Source organism: Rhinatrema bivittatum, chromosome 2 (genome assembly GCF_901001135.1).
Source record: "Rhinatrema bivittatum chromosome 2, aRhiBiv1.1, whole genome shotgun sequence".
In the NCBI taxonomy this organism is placed as follows: domain Eukaryota; kingdom Metazoa; phylum Chordata; class Amphibia; order Gymnophiona; family Rhinatrematidae; genus Rhinatrema; species Rhinatrema bivittatum.
In genome coordinates, this window is record NC_042616.1 from 153052234 (window position 1) to 153075125 (window position 22892).

The 22892-nt window shown below is 45.8% G+C and overlaps 1 protein-coding gene across 1 annotated transcript in view; it reads right to left on the bottom strand.

Annotated features, from left to right (window-relative positions):
- The window catches only part of MRC1 (mannose receptor C-type 1), a 349243-nt gene that overhangs the window by 16854 nt on the left and 309497 nt on the right, over nucleotides 1-22892 (bottom strand). The window contains 1 exon segment of the mRNA XM_029588750.1: nucleotides 10107-10223. Coding sequence (XP_029444610.1) covers nucleotides 10107-10223 — 117 coding nt within the window.

The window sequence follows — 22892 nt, forward strand, 5'->3', positions numbered from 1 at the left end:
CACAAAGCAGCAGTGAGAATGTCAAAAACACACAACAGCTTCAAAACAGAGCACCGATAGCAGATGCATGAACCATCGAAGGCAGCACGACAGGCAAAGCGGCAAGACAAGTGGCATTGACATCCAACAGCACAATGAAGGGGGAACATAGCAAGCAGATAGGCTAGCACCAACACACTGAGGAACCATGAGAGTGGCAAGAACACCACAAGGAGTTAAGTGAGTCATCTGGTGTATGGCAGCAAAGCAGAATGGCAGAAAGCTGATAGGGGCAAGACAGGCTGGCAGAGTGGAGGTAGTCTGGTCCCTGTGGTTTTGATAGGGGAAAGACAGGCTGGCCCAGGAAAGAGTTCCCTTTCCTTTGTGCAGGGAAGGACTCCCTGGAACGGGTTCACCCCTAGAGTTGGATGTACCCGGTGTTTACATTGGCGTCTAGTGAATATCGTTGGCGTCTAGTGAATTCCGTTGGCGTCTAGTGAATTCTGACTGTACTTACGCACTTCAGCTGATGACAAAGGAACTGGAAGAGCTCTCAGAAATAAGAATACTGCTACTCAAGTCCAAATCTGCAATATCAACCTATGTTGACTTTGTACCGTAGAGGTCAAACACTTTTAGGAACACAATGTTGATTACACTCAGGTACTGTAGGTATTTCCCTATCCCCAGAGGGCATACAATCTAAGTGAAACCCTTGTAGGACACAAGGCCTGGATGGACAGGCGCAGCAGTCGAGGACAGAGGTCAATCCCACCTAGGGACACAAGGCCTGGATGAACAGGCACAGCAATCGAGGTCAAACACTTTTAGGAACACAAGGCGTGGATGAACAGGCACAGCAATCGAGGTCAAAGACTTTTAGGAACACAAGGCCTGGATGAACAGGCACAGCAATCAAGGTCAAACACTTTTAGGAACACAAGGCCTGGATGAACAGGCACAGCCATCGAGGTCAAACACTGGTAGGAACACAAGGCCTGGACTGACAGGCACAGCAATCGAGGTCAAACACTGGTAGGAACACAAGGTCTGGATGAACAGGCACAGCTATCGAGGTCAAACACTGGTAGGAACACAAGGCCTGGATGAACAGGCACAGCAATCGAGGTCAAACACTGGTAGGAACACAAGGCCTGGATAAATAGGCACAGCAATCGAGGTCAAACACCGGTAGGAACACAATGCCTGGACTGACAGGCACAGCTATCGAGGTCAAAGACTTTTAGGAGCACAAGGCCTGGATGAACAGGCGCAGCAATCGAGGTCAAACACTTTTAGGAACACAAGGCCTGGATGAACAAGCACAGCAATCGAGGTCAAACACTTTTAGGAACACAAGGCCCGGATGAACAGGCACAGCAATTGAGGACAAACACTGGTAGGAACACAAGGCCTGGATGAACAGGCACAGCTATCGAGGTCAAACACTGGTAGGAACACAAGGCCTGGATGAACAGGCACAGCTATCGAGGTCAAACACTGGTAGGAACACAAAGCCTGGATGAACAGGCACAGCAATCAAGGTCAAAGACTTTTAGGAACACAATGCCTGGACTGACAGGCATAGCAATCGAGGTCAAACACCGGTAGGAACACAAGCCCTGGATGAACAGGCACAGCTATCGAGGTCAAACACTTTTAGGAACACAAGGCCTGGATTAACAGGCACAGCAATCGAGGTCAAACACCGGTAGGAACACAATACCTGGACTGACAGGCACAGCTATCGAGGTCAAACACTTTTAGGAACACAAGGCCTGGATGAACAGGCGCAGCAATCAAGGTCAAACACTTTTAGGAACACAAGGCCTGGATGAACAGGCACAGCAATCGAGGTCAAAGACTTTTAGGAACACAAGGCCTGGATGAACAGGCGCAGCAATCGAGGTCAAACACTTTTAGGAACACAAGGCCTGGATGAACAGGCGCAGCAATCAAGGTCAAACACTTTTAGGAACACAAGGCCTGGATGAACAGGCACAGCAATCGAGGTCAAAGACTTTTAGGAACACAAGGCCTGGATGAACAGGCACAGCAATCGAGGTCAAACACTGGTAGGAACACAAGGCCTGGATGGACAGGGATAGTAATTTTTTTTTTAATTTATTTATATTCTTATTTTAAAACGTTTCCAGCACTTCATAGTTGATTACACTCAGGTACTGTAGGTATTTCCCTATCCCCAGAGGGCATACAATCTAAGTGAAACCCTTGTAGGACACATGGCCTGGATGGACAGGCGCAGCAGTCGAGGACAGAGGTCAATCCCACCTAGGGACACAAGGCCTGGATGAACAGGCACAGCAATCGAGGTCAAAGACTTTTAGAAACACAAGGCCTGGATGAACAGGCACAGCAATCGAGGTCAAAGACTTTTAGGAACACAAGGCCTGGATGAACAGGCGCAGCAATCGAGGTCAAACACTTTTAGGAACACAAGGCGTGGATGAACAGGCGCAGCAATCGAGGTCAAACACTTTTAGGAACACAATGCCTGGATGAACAGGCGCAGCAATCGAGGTCAAACACTTTTAGGAACACAAGGTGTGGATGAACAGGCGCAGCAATCGAGGTCAAACACCGGTAGGAACACAATGCCTGGACTGACAGGCATAGCAATTGATGTCAAACACCGGTAGGAACACAAGGCCTGGATGAACAGGTGCAGCTATCGAGGTCAAACACTGGTAGGAACACAAGGCCTGCACAGTAGATGGTCAGGCACAGCGATTCATGTCAGGAACATGTGCTGCAGTGCTTACATTATCTGGAGTATAGGAGGCAATTGGAGCTGCTGCAAGGCTTTGAATAGCTTTTATTCATCTTGCCATTCACAGGGAAAATTTGGAAAGCCAAGCAAAGGCAGGTTTACTTTCAAAAACACTAGCATTTCCATCAACTCTGGTGCCAGCCTTGAGCGGTGAGGGCTCATGATATCCCCTGTCATTGAAAAGACACGTTCACTGGACACACTGGTTGGTGGACATGACAGATATCGCTGAGCCACTTTGGCTAGGTGTGGCCAGACAGTGGACTTGTGTGCCCAATATGCCAGCGGATCTGTCTGCATTTTCTCTATCGGCTCTGAGAGATACCATGTCACTGACAGCTGTGCTGCTGTCTCCTCCTGTGCTTGGGAGGGCTCAGAGTCACTCAATCCAGCTACTTTCTCTCTCGCCCATTGCACAACTGATGAATCTTTATGGCCAACATGCCTTGGGCGTTCTGAAGTGGAGGAGAAGGTACTATCTGTCACTGACACTGTGCTACTCCTGCCTGGGCTAGCAGCACAACTCTCTGACGTGCCTGCTGTTTCCACCTCTGCTTCAAGCCTAATCTATCTCCGCCTATGGCGCTCCTGTTCACGGACCTTTGCTAACAGCAGCTCCTTCACAAATGACAGACAATTGGTCTGTAGGGCGAGTTTACCTTTCACACGGGGATCACAGACAGAGGCGAGCATGTATGTGCGGTCGTCTGTTAAAGGCCTTAATCTGTCTTTCACCTGCTGCTGCAAAACGTCCAGACACTGCAGCACCTCAGCAGTCATTCACTCTTCCCGTTTAAAGGCCTCCAAATGTTCATCCAGGAATTTAACTATAGGGATGATGTCAGCCAAGGTGGCACTTCTGGAACTCAGCTCCTCCGTGACATCCTTGAAGGGCTGCAGGATTTTTACCAGCTGACTCATGACTAACCAATCATGATGCACTAGGGGATTCTGCACACCTATGTCTATTGTACCAGCAAGTTCATGAAGGGGTATCTGCAGCTCCAGTAACCTCTCCAGCATCATAAAGGTGGAATTCCACCAGGTGGCAATGTCTTGAATGAGACGCTTGTGAGGCATATCCAAATCAGTCTGCTTTTGTCGGAGAACCTGCCCCGCCTTGACACTTCTGTGGAAGTGTGCTGCTATGTTCCTGCACTTCTGTATTAACCTATGCAGGTATTCATTCTCCTTGTCATTGGACTCCAAGCCCAGAGCTGACTTCACTACCAGGTGCAGAGTGTGTGCAAAACATCGGATGTTCTTAAACCGCCCATCGCTTATTGCCTTAACCATGTTTGCACCATTGTCTGTGACAAAGAACCCTGCCTGCGTTTTCCTGTCTCGCTGGTGTAGTTGCCAGCCCTCCAGCATCTTTCTGATGCATGCTAGAATATTGGCTGCGGTATGGGCCTGGTCCGTCAGGTGGGTGTGCAGTAAAGCCCACCTCCACCCTGATACTTCTACAGTAGTAGAGCTGCTGGCTGCCCCTGCCTCTGCCATGTCCCACCAGTGTGCTGTCAGAGAGAGGTAAGAGTGTGCAGCATTCATGGCGGTCCAGATATCGCAGGTGAAATGCACTCTTCCGTCTGCCTTAGCTAGCAGTGCTTGCAAGAGACTGCGACACTGCTTGTACAGGCTGGGGATGACCTTTCTACTAAATGTGGTTCTGCACGGGATTTTGTAATTTGGTAGTACGACCTTCAAAAAACGCTTGAAACCCACATTCTGCACTAGCTGCAAGGGCTGGTCATCAAGGCCAATCATTTCCCCAATGCTCCTGGTTACAGCTTTTGAAGCTGCCTGCCTCCTACCCCGGGATAGCGTTACCGCACTACACCCCATTTCCTCCATGGTGGTTTGTCGCTTCTGCCACATGTCAGGGGGTTGCTGGCGTGCCGCCTGACTGCTAGAAGGGTATGAGGGCGTGGGCAGACTCTGCTGCTTTCCTACCACTGCACACTGGTTGGAAGGGGTTCCCCGACTAGAACTGCCACCATCCCCAGATGGCAGTAATCTTGTTGGGTGTTGCCTCTTCATATGATGGTTCATGCCAAAATTAGATAGATGTCCCATTTGCTTGCCTCTGCTAATATCCCTGGCACAGTAATTACACCGAGCATAACGTGGGTCTTCCGTCACTTTAAAGTGTTTCTAGATCGGAGATGTCTTTCATGATCTTCCCCTCTCTAACACCTTGGGGGTGGATGCTGGCACTGGAGTTGAGGTAGTGGGTGCATCCTGAGAAGCAATGCCAGAGAGGGCACCAGTCACCCTCTGTCCCCGTACTGACTGCTCTTCCTCCTTCTCAATATCACTGTCATCTCTCCCCTGCTGCACAATTCTGGAGGCTAAGACAGGACTAACTGATTCTACCGAAGATTCGTCAGCTATTACTTCTTCCGTATCTGATGAGAATCCCACCCAAGAAGATTCTTCATCTGAATCAGAAGCTAACAGTGACTGCGCTACCTTGTGAACGCTAAGTGTTAGTCGAGACTTCTGCCCACCTGCTGCTTTTGTGTGTCTACATTTTGTCTGGCATGACTCTGCCTCCCCTTCCCTCTCCTCCAAAATTACAGGGCCAGAAACAAGTGGTGGCGATGGCGATGTATCATGGTCAGATTTCGTTTTTTTTGGCATGGAACTGCCATCCCCTACAAAGAGTTTAGATTGCGACAGTTGCCTTTTTAGCTGTACTGGTGGTGTTGCACTAGTGTCTTTTGGGGTGCCTCCTCTGCCAGTCCCAATAAGTCGATTGCATCTCTCTTTCCCTGACATTATAGATTTTATGTCACTGAGTGGTAACACTGCCCACTGGCCCACAATAATAATGTTCAGTCTGTTTAAAATGCCCACTGCCCACTGTCACACTGCCTGCCTGGCTGTGCACTAATGTGTGTGGAGTGCACACAGAACAAGCTTGCTTGTAAGCACAAAAGAGGCTACTCCCCGGGCACTTGACTGCACAGACCCACTCAATGACAATGTTCAGTCTGTTTAAAATGCCCACTGCACTGACAGACTAAGTAATTGGAATTTAATAAAGCAGGAATTTTTGTCACTCCAGAAAAATGGATGACATTGAAAATAATATCTTTCTCCAAGCCAGCCCAACACCCTCAATGGTAAATGGTGGTCAGTGCTAGCTGACCTAGCACAGTCAGCTTCTCTTCTCAGTCAGAGATGAGTATGACCAAAATAAACTGCTTGAAAGAAATAGGAATACTAGTGGCTGTAGCTGACCTCTGGCACTACAGCAAGACAAGGAATATTTTTCTTTCCTTTGCTAGCCTAGTATCTCTTCTCTATCAGTTCTGCTTCTGCCTGCCTGCCTGCCTCTTCCACCCAGCCCAGCCCACCTCCCCACAGAATCGCTGGAAATAACTGCGTGCTTCCTCGAGCTGCTGTTTATATACTGCTGGCTCGTCACTAAATTCCACAGAGAGCACTGAATGACAGAGCGATTGGCTGCATTCAGTGCTGCTCAGAAAATGTCAGCGCGGATTCGCTGCGTTCCGGTATCCATGCCGACCTGTCCGACCCTTTCCTGTGAGTCATTGCGACTCACAGGAAAGGGTCAGACAGGTTGGCATGGTTACCGCAAGGGCACCGCCATTTTGTAATCCTGGGTACTAGCTCGCAGCTAATGGCGGTGAAGAAAAGCACGCGCCTCACGGCGCGCCGAATAAAACAGAAATCTGTTTTATACGTGGGGAGTCGCGATGCATTTCGCGAATCGTTTCGCCTCCCCACATATTTAACAGATAGCAAAAAATAAGTTGGGGATTACAAATTCGTGGAAAACGGATGCACACCTTAAACTTTTAGTAGGGATGTGCATTCGTTGTGAACGAATGCGCAATCCACAACGTATAGGTCCCTATTCGTTGCATTCGTGGGTTCGCGAAATGTATGGCAAACCCCCCACGAATGCAACGAATCCTGAACAAATAAACCCCCCACCCTCCTGACCCCCCAAGACTTGCCAAAAGTCCCTGGTGGTCCAGCAGGGGTCCTGGAGTGATCTCCTTCACTCGGGCCATCGGCTGCCAGTATTCAAAATGGCACCGATAGCCTTTGCCCTTACTATGTCACAGAGGCTACCAGTGCCATTGGTCAGTCCCTGTCACATGGTAGGAGCACAAGATGGCACTGTCCATCCATTGCTCCTACTATATGACAGGGGCTGACCAATGGCACTGGTAGCCCCTGTGATAGTAAGGGCAAAGGCTATCAGCACCATTTTGAATACCAGCAGCAACAAGTGCAAGTGATGATCCAGGACCCCTGCTGGACCACCAGGGACTTTAGGCAAGTCTTCGGGGGGGGGGGGGGGGGGAAGGGTTAGGAGGATGGGGGGTTGTAGTCCCAAGGGGCAACAGCAGGACTTGAACTCTGGTCTCCTGGTTCACTGCTCTAACCACTAGGCTATTCCTCCATGAATATTTTGAAAATTAATAAATGTTGGCAGAATTTCATGACCCTCTCCAACTCCAGCTGCTCAAATGCCTCTTCACACTGCAAGTAAAAGTGTGCACATTCAGGCCCTGTGACTCCAAGCGCTACCTTAACCTGCAAGAGGACTATTTTACTGGAAGAAATTGCTTTTAAATTGCCCTCGCTTATATGTATTTTACAGCTCAGGCAATGCTTGTTGTACCTCACTGAATCCTCTAGGCCGAGTGTGATGGTAAGAAAAGAAGGAATCTCACAAAATGAATAAATGCATCAATTAATTACAGCAATGTCACCAACTATTGTCAAGCAGATGGTGTAGTGGGCTTGACCCAGAGGCAAGGGCTGTGTTTCTCATGCTAGACAGAGAAAACACTACAAAACCATTTCTTTTCCCTCTGTGATACCCCCCCCCCCCCCCCAGCTTCTTCTCTTGACTGACAGATATCTCCCATGAACCCATACCCTAGGAGTAAGAAGAGTTTCAACAGTATAAACTTTTCTTTTCTGGGGGTTCCAGCAACGAAAGAAGTCCATTACCTGCTATTAAGTTCACTTAGGGGCGGATTTTAAAAGGAGCGCGAATAGCCTACTTTTGTTTGCGCTCCAGGCGCAAACAAAAGTACGCTGGATTTTAGTAGATACGCGCAGAGCGCGCGTATCTGCTAAAAACCTGGATCGGCGCGCGCAAGGCTATGGATTTTGTATAGCCGGCGCGCGCCAAGCCGCGCAGCCTACCCCCGTTCCCTCCAAGGCCGCTCCGAAATCGGAGCGGCCTCGGAGGGAACTTTCCTTTGCCCTCCCCTCACCTTCCCCTCCCTTCCCCTACCTAACCCACCCGCCCGGCCCTGTCTAAACCCCCCCCTTACCTTTGTCGGGGGATTTACGCCTCCCTCTGGGAGGCGTAAATCCCCGTGCACCAGCGGGCCTCTTGCGCGCCGGGCCGCGACCTGGGGGCGGGTACGGAGGGCGCGGCCACGCCCCCGGGCCGCCCCGGGCCGTAGCCACACCCCCGTACCCGCCCCCAAAACGCTGCCGACACGCCCCCGAAACGCCGCGACGACCGGGCCCGCCCCCGACATGCCCCCGACACGCCCCCCTCGGAGAACCCCAGGACTTACGCGAGTCCCGGGGCTCTGCGCGCGCCGGTAGGCCTATGTAAAATAGGCTTCCCGGCGCGCAGGGCCCTGCTCGCCTAAATCCGCCCGGTTTTGGGCGGATTTAGGCGAGCAGGGCTCTTAAAATCCGCCCCTTAGAGAATAGCCACTGCCATTAGCAATGGTAACATGGAATAGACTTAGTTTTTGGGTACTTGCCAGGTTCTTATGGCCTGGATTGGCCACTGTTGGAAACAGGATGCTGTGCTTGATGGACCCTTAGTCTGACCCAGTATGGCATTTTCTTATGTTCTTATGTTTTACAAATCACCCATGGTTCACAGGTTCAATACAGCTGCAAGTTAGCGACAACAACACACTTTTAAATGGATAACTTATGGTTGGATTGATAACTTGATGGATAACTGGTGAGTGATATATACAAATGGCTTTGAATATTGACTTTGCTTTATCTAATGAGTTCCCATTCAAAACAATTCTTTTTACTTTTTCTTCCATAATGACCAATAGTTGAGTCCTTCTTCAAAAGAGATGATATTCAGTACTCACATCCTCCTACAAAATTCTTCCCTAGTAAAGGATTAGACCCTCGTAACCTGATATTCCATGATTCTTTCTGGGTGGTTTGGTGATACTGTTCAGGAATCTAATTAGGCAATTCTGGAGGCATGGCCTTGTGGGCACTGGCCAAATGGGCTGCAGAGAAGGAAAGAGAGATTTCCCCTACCCTGACTTCACTCTAGCTTTCCATCTAAGGGTCTTCCAAAGACCTTCCATTCACAATAAGCATCCACTGATATTGAAACAGAGTAAAATCTTCCTAGTGTCTCTCCTTCAAAACACCTCCTTAAAGAGAGATACCAAACCCCTCAATAATCCTTAGCCATAATGCACACCATCATAACCTCAAAAGAAAAGGTGAAGTGACATCACCTAGGATGTGACAAGGACAGCAAAAGAGCCTCCCTTGACTAATTATTTTTTATATGCCCTCCTTAATAAGCCTCCTTTTCATGATTCTCTATGCATATTGTAAACTGACAATAAATTCTAATCTGCCTTCAGACCATTTTGGTAAAGGTGGATCATCAAATGTTTATAAAAACAAAAATAAATACAATTTCTTAAAGAACATATTTCTAGTTCGAAGGTCATGATTTAGGGCCTGAATCACATTTGTGACAAACAATTCTCTAGATGTTGCAAGAGAAAGATTACTCAATGTTAATCAGCAAAATATTTAAACAGCACAGTGACTGCAGCAAAATTAAAGAGAATAACAGCCCTCAGGTTCCCTAAGTGTGTCAAAGTGAAAATATAAAGAGAAATAATTGTTATTTTTTAACCAGGTGTTGCCTTTCAAATGTAATTGCTGAGTGAAATTGAAAAGCTGGCACTGGGACAGTGTTTAAGCTGTTTAACCTTTGCACTGACTTGTGGAGTGTTTCATTTTGGGGTGGACGGACCTCAGGACTCTAATGAGTCTAATCTTTGCAAAATGTAAATCTACATGGTTATAAGGGATTGCAGCCAATCTGAAATTTTCGCTGATGCCAATTTTTTATAAATACTTTAGAGGGATAGATTTTCTGATTTTACAATATTTAAAATAGGAGAACTATATCAAATCATTTCCAGGTTCATCCTATCAAAATGATGTCATTATTTTAACATTTTTTCTTAAAGTTCTTGCATGCTTTGACATTATATCTCTTTGCTACAGACTACTGAAATATGGGACACAAAACAAAAAATATTACCATCCACATTTTTGAACATTCCTATCCAAAAAGATGAGGTTTTGTCTTGCAGTAGCTCTAGGTGGTGCCACAAAAAGTTGGATTCCACTGAGTCTTCTATTGATGTCAAAGAAGCTCCTGTAAACAGTTATTAACAGCATTTTAATGGATACAATTTCAGTTGTACTACTACTATTATTACTTAACACTTCTATAACACTACTTGCATCATTACAATCTAATGAAGACAGACATACAGGACAAAAGAGACTGGGAAATGGGAATTTCATCTTTTAAGAAAATGTTAAAAATTAATACATTTGTAAGTGGAAATCGGGGGTTAAGGCTTCAAAGAAGCTTCAAAAAGGTAGATTTTTAGATGGTATTTCAATAAGGCATGAAAGGAAGCATGATGTACCAACTCACAAAGTGTTGGAGGCTGTGGTTGAACTTCTGTGCTCAAAGCAAGTAGTCCAGAAGATCCTCTCCTCTCAGTGGGAACACTGAGAGAAGAGGATTATTTTGCCTGTGGCTGAAGAGGATCAGTAAGTATAACTGAATAATTTTAGAATTTCAAAAGTTTTGGGGACAGGCAAACTATTGTGGTATATTCTTTAGTGTATGTGTGTGTATATGTTTGTTAAAAGAAAGCAAGCCAAATGGTAGGTAAAGATTTAGAATTTGTATGTTTGTTATAAAAAGCAAACCAAAAGGTAGAAAAAAGCTTAGAGTTTGTGTGTGCTTGCCTTTCCCTCCCTCCCATACCCCCTCCCCCCAGCTCATCATATGATTTATAGGCAGGAGACACTTTCACATTAAAAATCAATCAGCATTTTATCTAAAATACAGGATTGCCCCTAGCTTTATCAAGAGTTTAATTATCCTGTGGCATGTCACTACCAGATTAATAGTGACTATACCAATAAATGTAATGGACTCTTATATACACATTCCTTCTCCCTTTGCAACATAACTTCACTAAGAACTCGAATACATTGAATATCACATGTATGATTTTTTACACACCAGAGAGATATATACATCTGGTGCAAAGAGCTCCTGGGTCACAGAGAACAAGTCTGATCTCTGGAGGCTAGAGTGGCAGACCTGGAGGAGCTGAGGCAGACAGAGAAGTTCATAAATGAGACCTTCAGTCTGACAGCCCTGGTGCTGCCTTGGAGGAGGAAAGTCTCCTGGTCAGAAAGCATCAACCTGGTATAGAAAGAAGTGATCCTGTAGCAAGGACCTGCTCTCTAGGTGATGCATTGTCCTCTTGCACAGAGGATGTGTCTCCCAAAGCTACTGTCCAGGAGGGAAAGGTTAGATTGACTGTCATAGTTGGTGATTCGATTATTAGAAATGTAGATAGCTGGGTGGCTGGAGGGCATGATGATCACCTGGTCAGGCTACACCTTAACCAGAGTGGAACCAGGTTGCTGGAACTAACCTTTAAAAAGGAGATAGAGCAGCTTTTAAACTAGAACAAGGGGGAGAGCCAACAGTCACTCAGCAGTGCATGGTTCAGAGGAATGTGTCTTTGAAGGATATTAATGAAACAGGAGAGGTAGGGCATCCCAAAAGAGAGGTTCCATTAAAAGCAACAGTAGTCCATGTGCCTATAAGTAATGAATCACCTGAGCTAAAGAATTGCAAATTATCCCTATCAACTGAAAAACAGGTTGTTAATACAAATAAAAAATGCACTTTGAAATGTCTGTATGCTAATGCCAGAGGTCTAAGAAGTACGTTGGGAGAGTTAAAGTGTATAGCAGTGAATGATGAGATAGGCATAACTGGCATCTCAGAGAAATGGTGGAAGGAGGATATCCAATGGGACAGTGCTATATCAGGGTATAAATTATATCACAATAATAGGGAGGATCAACTTGGTGGGGGTGTGGCATTTTATGTACAAGAGGGTATAGAGTCCAATAGGACAAAGATCATATAAGAGACTAAAACTCAGAATCTATATGGTTAGAAATCCCATGAATGTTGGGTTAAAGTATAGTGATAGGAGTATACTATTGTCCACCTGGCCAAAATGATCAGACAGATGATGAAATGCTAAGAGAAATCAGGGAAGCTAACCAATTTGTCAGAGCATTAATGGAGATTTCAATTACCCCAATGTTGACTGGGTAAATGTAACATCAGGACATGCTACAGACATAAAGTTCCTGGATAGAATAAATGACTGCTTCATGGAGCAATTGGTTCATGAACCAATGAGAGAGAGAGAGCTATTTTAGTTTTAATTCTTAGTGGAACACAAGATTTGGTAAGAGAGGTAATGGTGGTGGGGCCACTTGGCAATAGTGACCATAACATGATCAAATTTGAACTAATGACTGGAAGGAGGATAATAATTAAATCTACAGCTCTAACACTAAATTTACAAAGGGAAACTTTGATAAAATGAGGAAAATAGAAAAAAAACTAAAAGGTGCACTGCAAAGGTTAAAAGTGTAAAATGGGCATGGAAATTGTTTAAAAATACAATCTTAGAAGCACAGTCGAGCTCTATTCCACGCACTAAGAAAGGTGAAAGGTGGAAGGAAGGCAAAATGATTACCGGCATCTTTAAAAGATGAGGTGAAAGAGGTTATTTTAGCCAAAAAAGCATCCTTCGAAAATTGAAAGAAGGATCCATCTGAATAAAATAGGAAAAAGCATAATCATTGTCAAGTTAAGTGTAAAACATTGATAAGGCAGGCTAAGAGAGAATTTGAAATGAAGTTGGCCATAGAGACAAAAACTCATAATAAAAAATTTTAAATTATATCTGAAGAAAGAAACCTGTGAGAAAGTTTGTTGGACCATTAGATGACCAAAGGGTTAAAGGGGCTCTTAAGGAAGATAAGGCCATTGCAGAAAGACTAAATTAATTCTTTGCTTCTATGTTTACTAATGAGGATGTTGGACAGATACCAGTTCCAGAGATGGTTTTCAAGGGTGAGGAGTCAGATGAACTGAACCAAATTACTGTGAACCTGGAAGATGTAGTAGGCCAGACTGGCAAACTAAAGTGCAGCAAATCACCTGGACCAGATGGTATGCACCTAAGGATTCTGAAGGAACTAAAAAATGAAATTTCAGATCTATTAGTTAAAATTGTAACCTATCATTAAAATCATCCATTGTACCTGAAGACTGGAGGGTGACCAATGTAACCCCAATATTTAAAAAGGGTTCCAGGGGTGATCCAGGTAACTATAGACCAGTGATCCTGACTTCAGTGCTGGGAAAAATAGTGGAAACTATTCTAAAGATCAAAATCATAGAGCATATAGAAAGACATGGTTTAATGGAACACAGTCAACATGGATTTACCCAAGGGAAGTCTTGCCTAACAAATCTGATTCATTTTTTAGAAGGGGTTAATAAACATGTGGATAAAGGTGAACCGGTAGATGTAGTGTATTTGGATTTTCAGAAGGCATTTGACAAAGACCCTCATGAGAGGCTTCTAAGAAAACTAAAAAGTCATGGCATAGGAGGCGATATACTTTTGTGGATTGCAACTGATTAAAATACAGGAAACAGAGAGTAGGATTAAATGGCCAATTTTCTCAGTGGAAAAGGGTAAACAATGGAGTGCCTCAGGGATCTGTACTTGGACCGGTGCTTTTCAATATATTTATAAATGATCTGGAAAGGAATGAAATGAGTGAGGTTATCAAATTCACAGATGATACAAAATTATTCAGAGTAGTTAAATCACAAGCAGATTGTGATACATTACAGGAGGACCTTCTGAGACTGGAAGATTGGGCATCCAAATGGCAGATGAAATTTAATGTGGACAAGTGCAAGGTGTTGCATATAGGGAAAAATAACCCTTGCTGTAGTTACACAATGTTAGGTTCCATATTAGGATAGTGATGTGCAGAGGGACCGCATACATTACATTCAGTATTCGTATTCGTCGGGGAGCAGATATGTTGCATTCAGCAAGGGGGCCCCCGATCCATTCATGCGTTCCATTCTTATTCGTTTCCCAGCTAAAATGTAATTAACTACAACCCCCCACCCTCCTGATCCCCCAAGACTTGCCAAAACTCCCTGGTGGTCCAGCGGGGGTCCGGGAGCCATCTACTGCACTCATGCCGTTGGCTGCTGGTATTCAAAATGGCGCCGATAGCCTTTGACCTTACTATGTCACAGGGCTACCGGTGCCATTGGTTGGCCCCTGTCACATGGTAGGATCAATGGACGGCCTGCACCATCTTGTGCTCCTACCATGAGAGGGGCTGACCAATGGCACCGGTAGCCCCTGTGACATAGTAAGGGCAAAGGTTATCGGCGCCATTTTGAATACTGGCAGCCGATGGCCTGAGTGCAGGAGATGGCTCCAGGACCCCAGCTGGACCACCAGGGACTTTTGGCAAGTCTTGGGGGGGACTCCAGGATCCTTCTGTTCCAGTTCTGTTCCTGCTTGTACCTGCTTCCTTGACTGCTTCCTTGCCTGCTTCTTCCTGTCTTCATTGTTCGTCTTCCCGGTCTTACCTCGGACTGCCTTTCTACCAAATACCCCAGCTTGTTCCTGACTTGTCTGCCTGCCTATTACCTCAGCCTGTTCTTGACCTTGTCTGACCTCTGGATCTTGACCCTTGCTTCGTTGACCAATCCTCAGACTGATTCCTGGATTTTGACCTTGCCTGCCTGACCTTGCTTGATTCTGGCTCTGTCCCTAGCCTTGTCATCACCAACGCTCTTCTGGTTTGCCTATCTCCAACCTGTTCCTAGCCTCGAACCTGATAGAGCTCGTCCTGCCTCTGTGGGCACGCCAGACTCTGACACTTCCAGGAGACCCTGCGAGGCCCACCTAGGTCCCAGCGGTCCGGGACCCTACGGGCTCCTCCCAGGGGGACCACAGGCTTCCAGTGGTGAAGATCAACACTGCCTCTGTCTCCTCTCATGCTCTGCCCCCTGTGGTTGGTCTCCGCACTGCCACAGGCCAGGGGTCCACCCCTCGAGCGCAACACATCCACTGAGTCAGTAGCCTTTCCTGGTGACAGGAAAGTCAAAATAAATGCTCTCTTTCTTAAATGGGTAGGAATTTGGTGTCAAAAATTATTCCTTAAAACATGGAAAAATGTTCTTCAACAAAAGTCAAATCTTTCTCCTGGTATAAGTCACTGCTGACCCTCCTCTCACTAGAAATAGGAATAAACAGCTTCCTAGACTGCCCTTTCTCAAGGTAGAGTGATTGCTCTCTTGAGCAGGAACAGATCTCAAATAATAGTTCAGCAGTGAAGCCACAACTTCAAAAATCTCTTCTCCTCCTTCCAGAGGAACGTCTCTCCCAGGTTCGTGAGGGCACTGGCCAAGGAAAAGTCTCAGCCCTTTGCTTAGGTGGTGAGTTCTAAAATAGGATACAATAATAATGTCTCCTTCTTTAAATAGCAAAAATGCAACCATACCACTACACATGCACAGCCAGATTTTATAGGGCAGAATTGACCAATCCAAACACCATGGAAAGCCAAATCAATGCAGAATTCCATTCCACATATAGTAGATTGAGATTGATATGGCCATTGAAAAATGTTTTAAATCTGAACGCATTAAAGTTTGTGGTTTATGTACTAGTAATAGCGGTCATTGAATATTGAAATCTTGTATATTTCGGGCTACCAGGCAACTTAATTTGTAAACTGCAGGAAGTCCAGAATATGGCTGCTAGGCTGGTATTGGGACAGTCAAGGTGAGAATCAGTGGCTCCACTACTTGCGAAACTGCATTGGTTGCTGGTCAAACTGAGATGCATGTTTAAAATCTTGGTCCTAGCACTTAAGATCTTGCGAGGCAGGGCCCTCCTCATTTGCAGAATAAGGTCTTTTGGAAACATCTACTGAGAGTTACTCGCTCTCAGTATGGTGCACTGCTGCAACTAACCCCGGATAAGAGTTTCCGTCACATAAGACTCTAAAATCGGTCTTTCTCTATGTCGGTTCCCAAATTATGGAATAGCCTTCCATTGGACATCAGGGAGGAAATGGACCTGATAAGATTTTGGCATAAAATAAAAACATGGTTGATGTTGTGGGAGCTTCCAAATTAAATCTGGGAATGTTCCTTAGGTTTAAGGGGTTTAAGGATGAGGGCTGAGTTGGCAGGTATGTTTATGGTGCCTACAGAAAGATGGTAACATGATATGTTATGTTATTTTACTTGTTTCAATAGATGGGAGGGATTATCAAAGTAAAATGTAATGTCTTCACGTACTATGTGAGAAAATAAGTGACTGGGGGGAAGGGGGGGGTGGGTCATACTGGTTATTAATTGGATTCTCTTCTTTTGCAGAGTTAAGGGGGGTTTTTAGAGTGCAGGGGTATGCTTGGGTCGTGGGTCACTCCTTTATCCACTGGGCACAGTGGTTGGCATTGGGAAGACCTTACAGGGAACATCTGGACCTGGAGCGGTGGAATTGGAGGATTTCATGGTTTGGCAAACGAGGAATGAGATGGGCAGAGCTGGTATCCTTCCTGCATGATTGGGTGGATGTTTGGGGGGTGTCAAAAATCATATTAATACATTTGGGGGGCAACGATATAGGGAGGGGGGTCGTGTAAAGAATTGGTAGCGGGTATGAGGAAGGACTTAGCATGGATCATGATTATGTGGCCTAGTGTTAGGGTTGGATGGTCGGACATAATTGTTCAACTGAAATGCAGGGAAGAGACCCTGTGGAAAAAAGGGGTAAAGAAATTGAACAGACAAATAGGCAGGTGGGTGCTGTCACAAGGGGGGTTTTGGGTCCGGCATGAGTGGGCATGGGATGTAGATGAGGGACTGTTTAGGGGAGACGGTTCCACCTATCGGAGGTGGGCATCGATTTGTTCAACATGCCTTGCAGGAAGGATTGGAGAAGGTATTTGTAGGATGCTAAAGGGCCACAGTGGGGGAACAAGGATGACCTAGGCCATCCTTGTTTGTGGCGGAAACCCGAGCCAAAGTTGTATTTGTCAATAATGCATTGTTAAAACGGCGTGAGGGGTGCATCTCGTTTAGTTGGAGGGGCTGCTACACAAGACAGCCAGTGAACAGGGGGCTGAAGCTCAAGGCCACGTCTTACCCTCGCTGGGACGAGGCAGGGTAAGAAAGGAAAGGGAGGAATTGTATGCTTTATGACTGGGACGCAGCGGTAGAGGCGCCAAGGAGGAAGGAGAAAAAGGGGGGGGGGGGCTTGTTTATAATTGTTATAAGTGTTATGATCAGAAATGATGTTGTGCGGGCTTGGGTAATGAAGAATAAACTGCGGCCTGTTGTAATGCCACAAACTGTGTATTGTTTTATTGAGAGTGAGGAACGAAAGAGCCAAGTGCATGTCTTGCTTCCCTAAGTTAAGAACAGTATTAAAACTACAGCATTTCTGAGCTTATGAGGTAGGGTAAGGAGTAGGCACTGTGGGTAAACAGAAAGTGGAAGACAGCCTACAATATCTGGAAAAATTAAGAGAAGCTGGGAAAGTAGTCAGGAATGTGAAAATTCAAATAGAAGAAAAATAGTAAATACAGTAAAACAGAGGGACAATACCTTTTTTTTAGATACAGTGTGCAGTGGTGCACCAAGGGTCTCCGTTGCCCGGGGGCCAATACATTTGTGTGCCTCTCCAGCACCCCCACCTCCATCCTTCTTGTACTAATGCTTAAGGTCACAGAAAATCAGTGGCATCTCTAGACAGAAGAATTGGGAAGGGGAGAGCCAAAATGGCATTTCCTCATATCACATCCACCTCCATACCATGGCCCTCTGCTTTAAAATTGGCCATAAAAAAAGTCTTAATAAGAAAGTCCAAATGGTTTTCTGCGTAATTTTAAAAACTTGGCCAGTTTCACACTTCTATTAAAACTGTTAAATTATTTGATAGCCTCATTCAACTAATTCTATATGACTATGAGAGTGAAGTCTGGAATATATAGGAAGGAACAGAATGTCAATATAAATACTGTGGGGCAGATTTTATAAATCTGCGCACACGCGTACTTTTGTTCGAGCACCAGGCGCGAACAAGAGTATGTGGGATTTCAATAGATACGCGCGTATCCATTAAAATCCGGGGTCGGCGCGCAAGGCTGCCCAAAATCGGCAGCCTGCAAGCGCCGAGCCGTGCAGCCTGCCTCCGTTCCCTCCACACCCCCCCCCCCCCCCGCACCTTCCCTTCCCTTCCCCTACTTAACCCATCCCCCCGGCCCTATATAACCCCCCCCTACCTTTGTCGGCAAAGTAACTTTGTGCACGCCAGGCCGGCTGCCGCGCTCCATGTTCCGGTCCGGGGGCTGGTCCGGATGCCGCGGCCACGCCCCCAGAACGCCACCGGGCCGAAACCACGCCCTGTGGTGCCGCCCCCGAAACGCCGCGTCACTCGCGACACGCCCCCGAAATGCCGCGTCACTCCAGGCACGCCCCTGACACGCCCCCAACACGCCCCTCCATGCAAGCGCAGGGGGGGGTTGGGGTAGGTTTTCGGGGGTACGCGCGTAAGATACGCGCGTACCCCTTTGAAAATCTACCCCTATAGCTCCAGTTCTGTGCATCTACAGAAATTTCCCCAACAATGGATAATTCCCTTACAGCTTATTTTCAAATTCTGGTGTTACTTCACAGTAATAGCAGCACAAACACCTTCCACTTCCAGACATGCTGTAAACACAGAACCCCGCAAAAAAGATACTCAAAATCTATACAGAAAACCTATCATAACGCAAAAGTAGTAACACCAAGGACTCAAACTACATGTGAAAAAGCACAGGTAGATATTACACTGGTTCCAGAATACCAGTACACCACTTACTGGGGAAACAAAACGATTGCTATAGATCCCTACACAGACAGTACAGCTAGCAAAATGTCACATGCATAGAGCAGACGGACCCTCACCAAATTCAGAGTAAAGGATCTCAAATTAGAAACAGCAATTTGTAGACAAAAGTTGAAATGGAAACCCCAAGAATCCAAACTCTTTATGAAACAATGGAAAAACAACCACCATTCCTCGTAAAACAAATAAAATCGAGAAACATAAAGCATCAATTATAACAGTAAAACCATACTAATAAAAGAATATTTTAAAAGGACAGACAAATAGAATAACTTCTATTAATTAAAATCATATACATTTATTTATTTATTTGTTTTAGCATTTTTATATACCGACATCCGTCTGCACATCGTATCAGTTTATATAAAACATGAACAGCGTCGCCGTAACGGCAGGCATAGCCTTTACAGGGAACAAAAAACTGTAGCAAGACGTTGAATACAGGTTAACTAGGTACAATATTTTTGAAGTACAGATTAACTAGGAACAATGTTTTTGAAGGGATATCTCGGAAAAGAAGTTGAGAGTATTTAAAGGGGAAAGTTCGGTTATTAAGTTAACAAAAAGCTAGAAAACAAGGCTAGGAAAAAACTGAATATACAGGTAAATATTTACAATAAAATTCAAAAGTATCTGGTATCAATACAGTGTAGAACAACACTCAGCATTCATTCACATTGTCGGGTGGTTCAGTAATGAGGGGTATTTGAGGGAAAGACCTGTAGAAACAGCCAAGTTTTTAGTTTTTTTTTAAATTTAGGGGTGGAGGTTAATTTTTAATTTTTAATTTTCCATCTTCACAAGTTAAAAAAAAAAGAAAGGGAACTGAGAGGAAACTAGAACATCGGGAGGTGAGATGACATCGCGAGAGAGAGAGACCACGCCCCCTCCCACGACGTCACGGAGACCTTCGTCGGCGGTTGAGGGACGTCTTGCCGCCGGGCGCGGGCGAGCGGGGAGGCCCATTTACATCTAGGGCCCCCGCAGTAACTTTAATTTTCCATCTTCAAAAGTTAAAAAAAAATAAGGGAACTGAGAGGAAACTAGAACATCGTGAGATGACATCACGAGAGAGACCACACCCCCTCCCACGACATCACAGAGACCTTCGTCGGTGGTTGAAAAGCGCCTCACCACCAGGCGCCGCGCGACAAAGGGGTGCAACAAAGGGGTTTTCCCCTTTGTGCCCCCTTCGTGCAACCCTTGGTGCCTCATTTAATATCTTTTTTGTACATTTTCTGTTATATAAACCTTTTCCAAGTTAAGTACCCGTTTTTAGTTTGTTAACAAGTTTAATTTGTAATTGTTCACTGAATCAGACTATGGAATTATTCTCCAGCTGTTTTGTTTTGTTCTATGTAAACCGGTATGATTTACATGTAATGTAAGAATGTCGGTATATAAAAATCCAAAATAAATAAATAAATAAATAAATAGGGTGGGGCCAGCCAGTGAAAAGGCTCTTTTTGTTGTGGAGGTGAGTTTGGTGGATTTGATCAAAGGGGGGCTGAGTGTTCCTTGATGGGTGGAACGAGTAGGTCTTGTGGAGGTACATGGTATGAGTGGAGGGTTGATCCAGTGAGTGTTCTCATTTATGATGCTTTTATGAATGAGGGATAAGGTTTTGTATAGGATTCTCGATTTAATTGATAGTCAATGTAGCTCTATACGTGTTGGTGTAATATGGTCTCTCTTTTTAGAATTTGTAAGGATGCGTGCTGAGGCATTCTGTAAGAGTTGTAACGGTTTGGTCTAGGTGGCAGGGAGGCCAAGGAGTAGGGCATTACAATAGTCTATTTTGGAAAAAATAATAGACTGTAAAACGGTGCGAAAGTCGGTGAAGTATAGCAGTGGTCTGAGTTTTTTAATCGTTTGCAGCTTGAAGTAGCAGTCACTGAGGATAGATTTTATAAAGGGTTTAAGGGTGAGCTGGTCGTCAATCATTACACCCAGGCTTTGAGTGTGAGTGGGGAAGGTAGTGGATGAGTAGGATGGGGGAATGGGGGGTAAAGGGCATTTAGAGGAGATGATGAGGAGTTCAGTTTTCTGAGGATTGAGGTTCATGTCAGTGAGTAGTTGGTTAATAGAGGTGAGGCAGGATTCCCAGTTTTGGAGAGCGGTTTGAAGGGAGTCTGTGTCTGTGCCGTCTCCCACAGCACAGGCCTCGGCGCAAGAGTTGCACAAACTCTGGGAGCATACCAAACAACTTCTTCAGGAAGCTGGTCAAAAGGCTAAGAAGTTCTATGATGCCCATCATCGGGCAGCTCCTCAGTTGAACCCCAGAGATAAAGTGTGGCTCAGTACCCACTTCATCCACCTGAAACTGTCCTAAGCTTGATTTCCGTCCAGATACATCGGGCCTTTTGAAGTACTTCGTCGCCTGGGTCCAGTTACTTACAGCCTTCGGCTACCCAATTCACTTAAGATCCACAACACCTTCCACATCTCTCTCTTAAAGTCGCTTATCCAGTCTGAATTTTCAAAGAAACCATCTGAACCCCAACTGCTAATTGCTTAAGAAGATATTACATATCAGTTTGAAGACATTTTGGACGTAAGGAAGCACGGAAGACATTGGGAATATCTCATCTCATGGGAAGGATTTGGTCCCGAAGAGAATAGTTGGGAGCCCACAACCATTATCCTTGACAAGGAACTGATCAGTTTCACAATTCTCATCCTAGGAAGCCAAAACCCCAGGGGAGGGGCCCTAAGAAGGGGGGTAATGTTATGCCCGTCGGTTGCAGACGGCTGCGACCAATAATGCTCACCTCTTTCTTTGCTGCCTTAACACCGCTGGGAAGAATGGCGGCCTCCTCCAGCTATTTCCGACCAGCTTGGTGTTTCCGGGACAGTGTGGGCTCAGCCGACCGCCATCTTGCCTTTGGGATCACTTAGGCGCGTGCACAGGCCAGTCTTAAGCACGTCATGGCAGGAACCTCGGGGGCATCCCCTCCGGATGACATCTTCACTCCAGGATACTTAAGCCAGCTGGCCCTGCCTACTGACGAGTTAGCAATGAGTTTCCCCTTTGATGAATCCACTTCGCTCACTAGGATTTCCCGTTCCAACTCCTGCACCTTTGGCATGAGACGCTCTGGGTACCCGCTCCTCGGAGGGCCTTTTTTCGTCTCTGGCTATCCACTCCTCAGAGGGCCTTCCTGCCTTGGACTGCTGCTGGTCCTCGCCCGCCAGGACCTCTGCTGGAATTTCCTTACTGTGAGTACCTTGACTCTACAGATCACCATTGTACCAGCTGTATTGCAGAATCACTTCTGGTGTACCCCGCACTGTGGGCCACTACCATACCCTCTCTGGTTAGAGACCTCTTTGGTGTACCTGATGCTCTGGACCTCTACTGTACCATCTCCAGTGGGCAACCCTCACCAGTGTACCCTGTGCTACGGCCACTACTGTACCAGCTCTGAGTGAGGAACCCCTTCGGTGTACCCTGAACTGCAGGCCACTACTGCATCATCTCTGTTTAATTTGTGTCATCTTAGTACAGTATGGCAATGTACAAATAATCCTAGATACAGGTTCCTTGCGTTTTACTCTCAACAAATTTTCACGATTGGCAGCTGGTTCAGTAATTATAACCTTTATGCGTATATGCAATTAGCAAGAGTGTGGTGTGAGTGGTGTTTCATGGATGGCTTTATTTTAATAAAGTGGTTTATTTTGAAATAATATATGTTGGATCTCATTATAGATGCTGTATGTCCCCTGAAGAAGCCATATGAGAAAAACAAGGGCCTCTTGTAGGGTGATTGATGATTATGTGGAGGAAGAATCATTGTTATTCAATGTGACAGGGCAAAGGTAGCGCCGGCGCCATTTTGGTTCCTGGCACCCGACGTCACGAGTGCAGGAGATTGCTCCCGGACCCCCACTGGACCCCCAGGGACTTTTGGCCAGCTTGGGGGGGCCTCCTGACCCCCACAAGACTTGCCAAAAGTCCAGCGGGGGTCTGGGAGCGA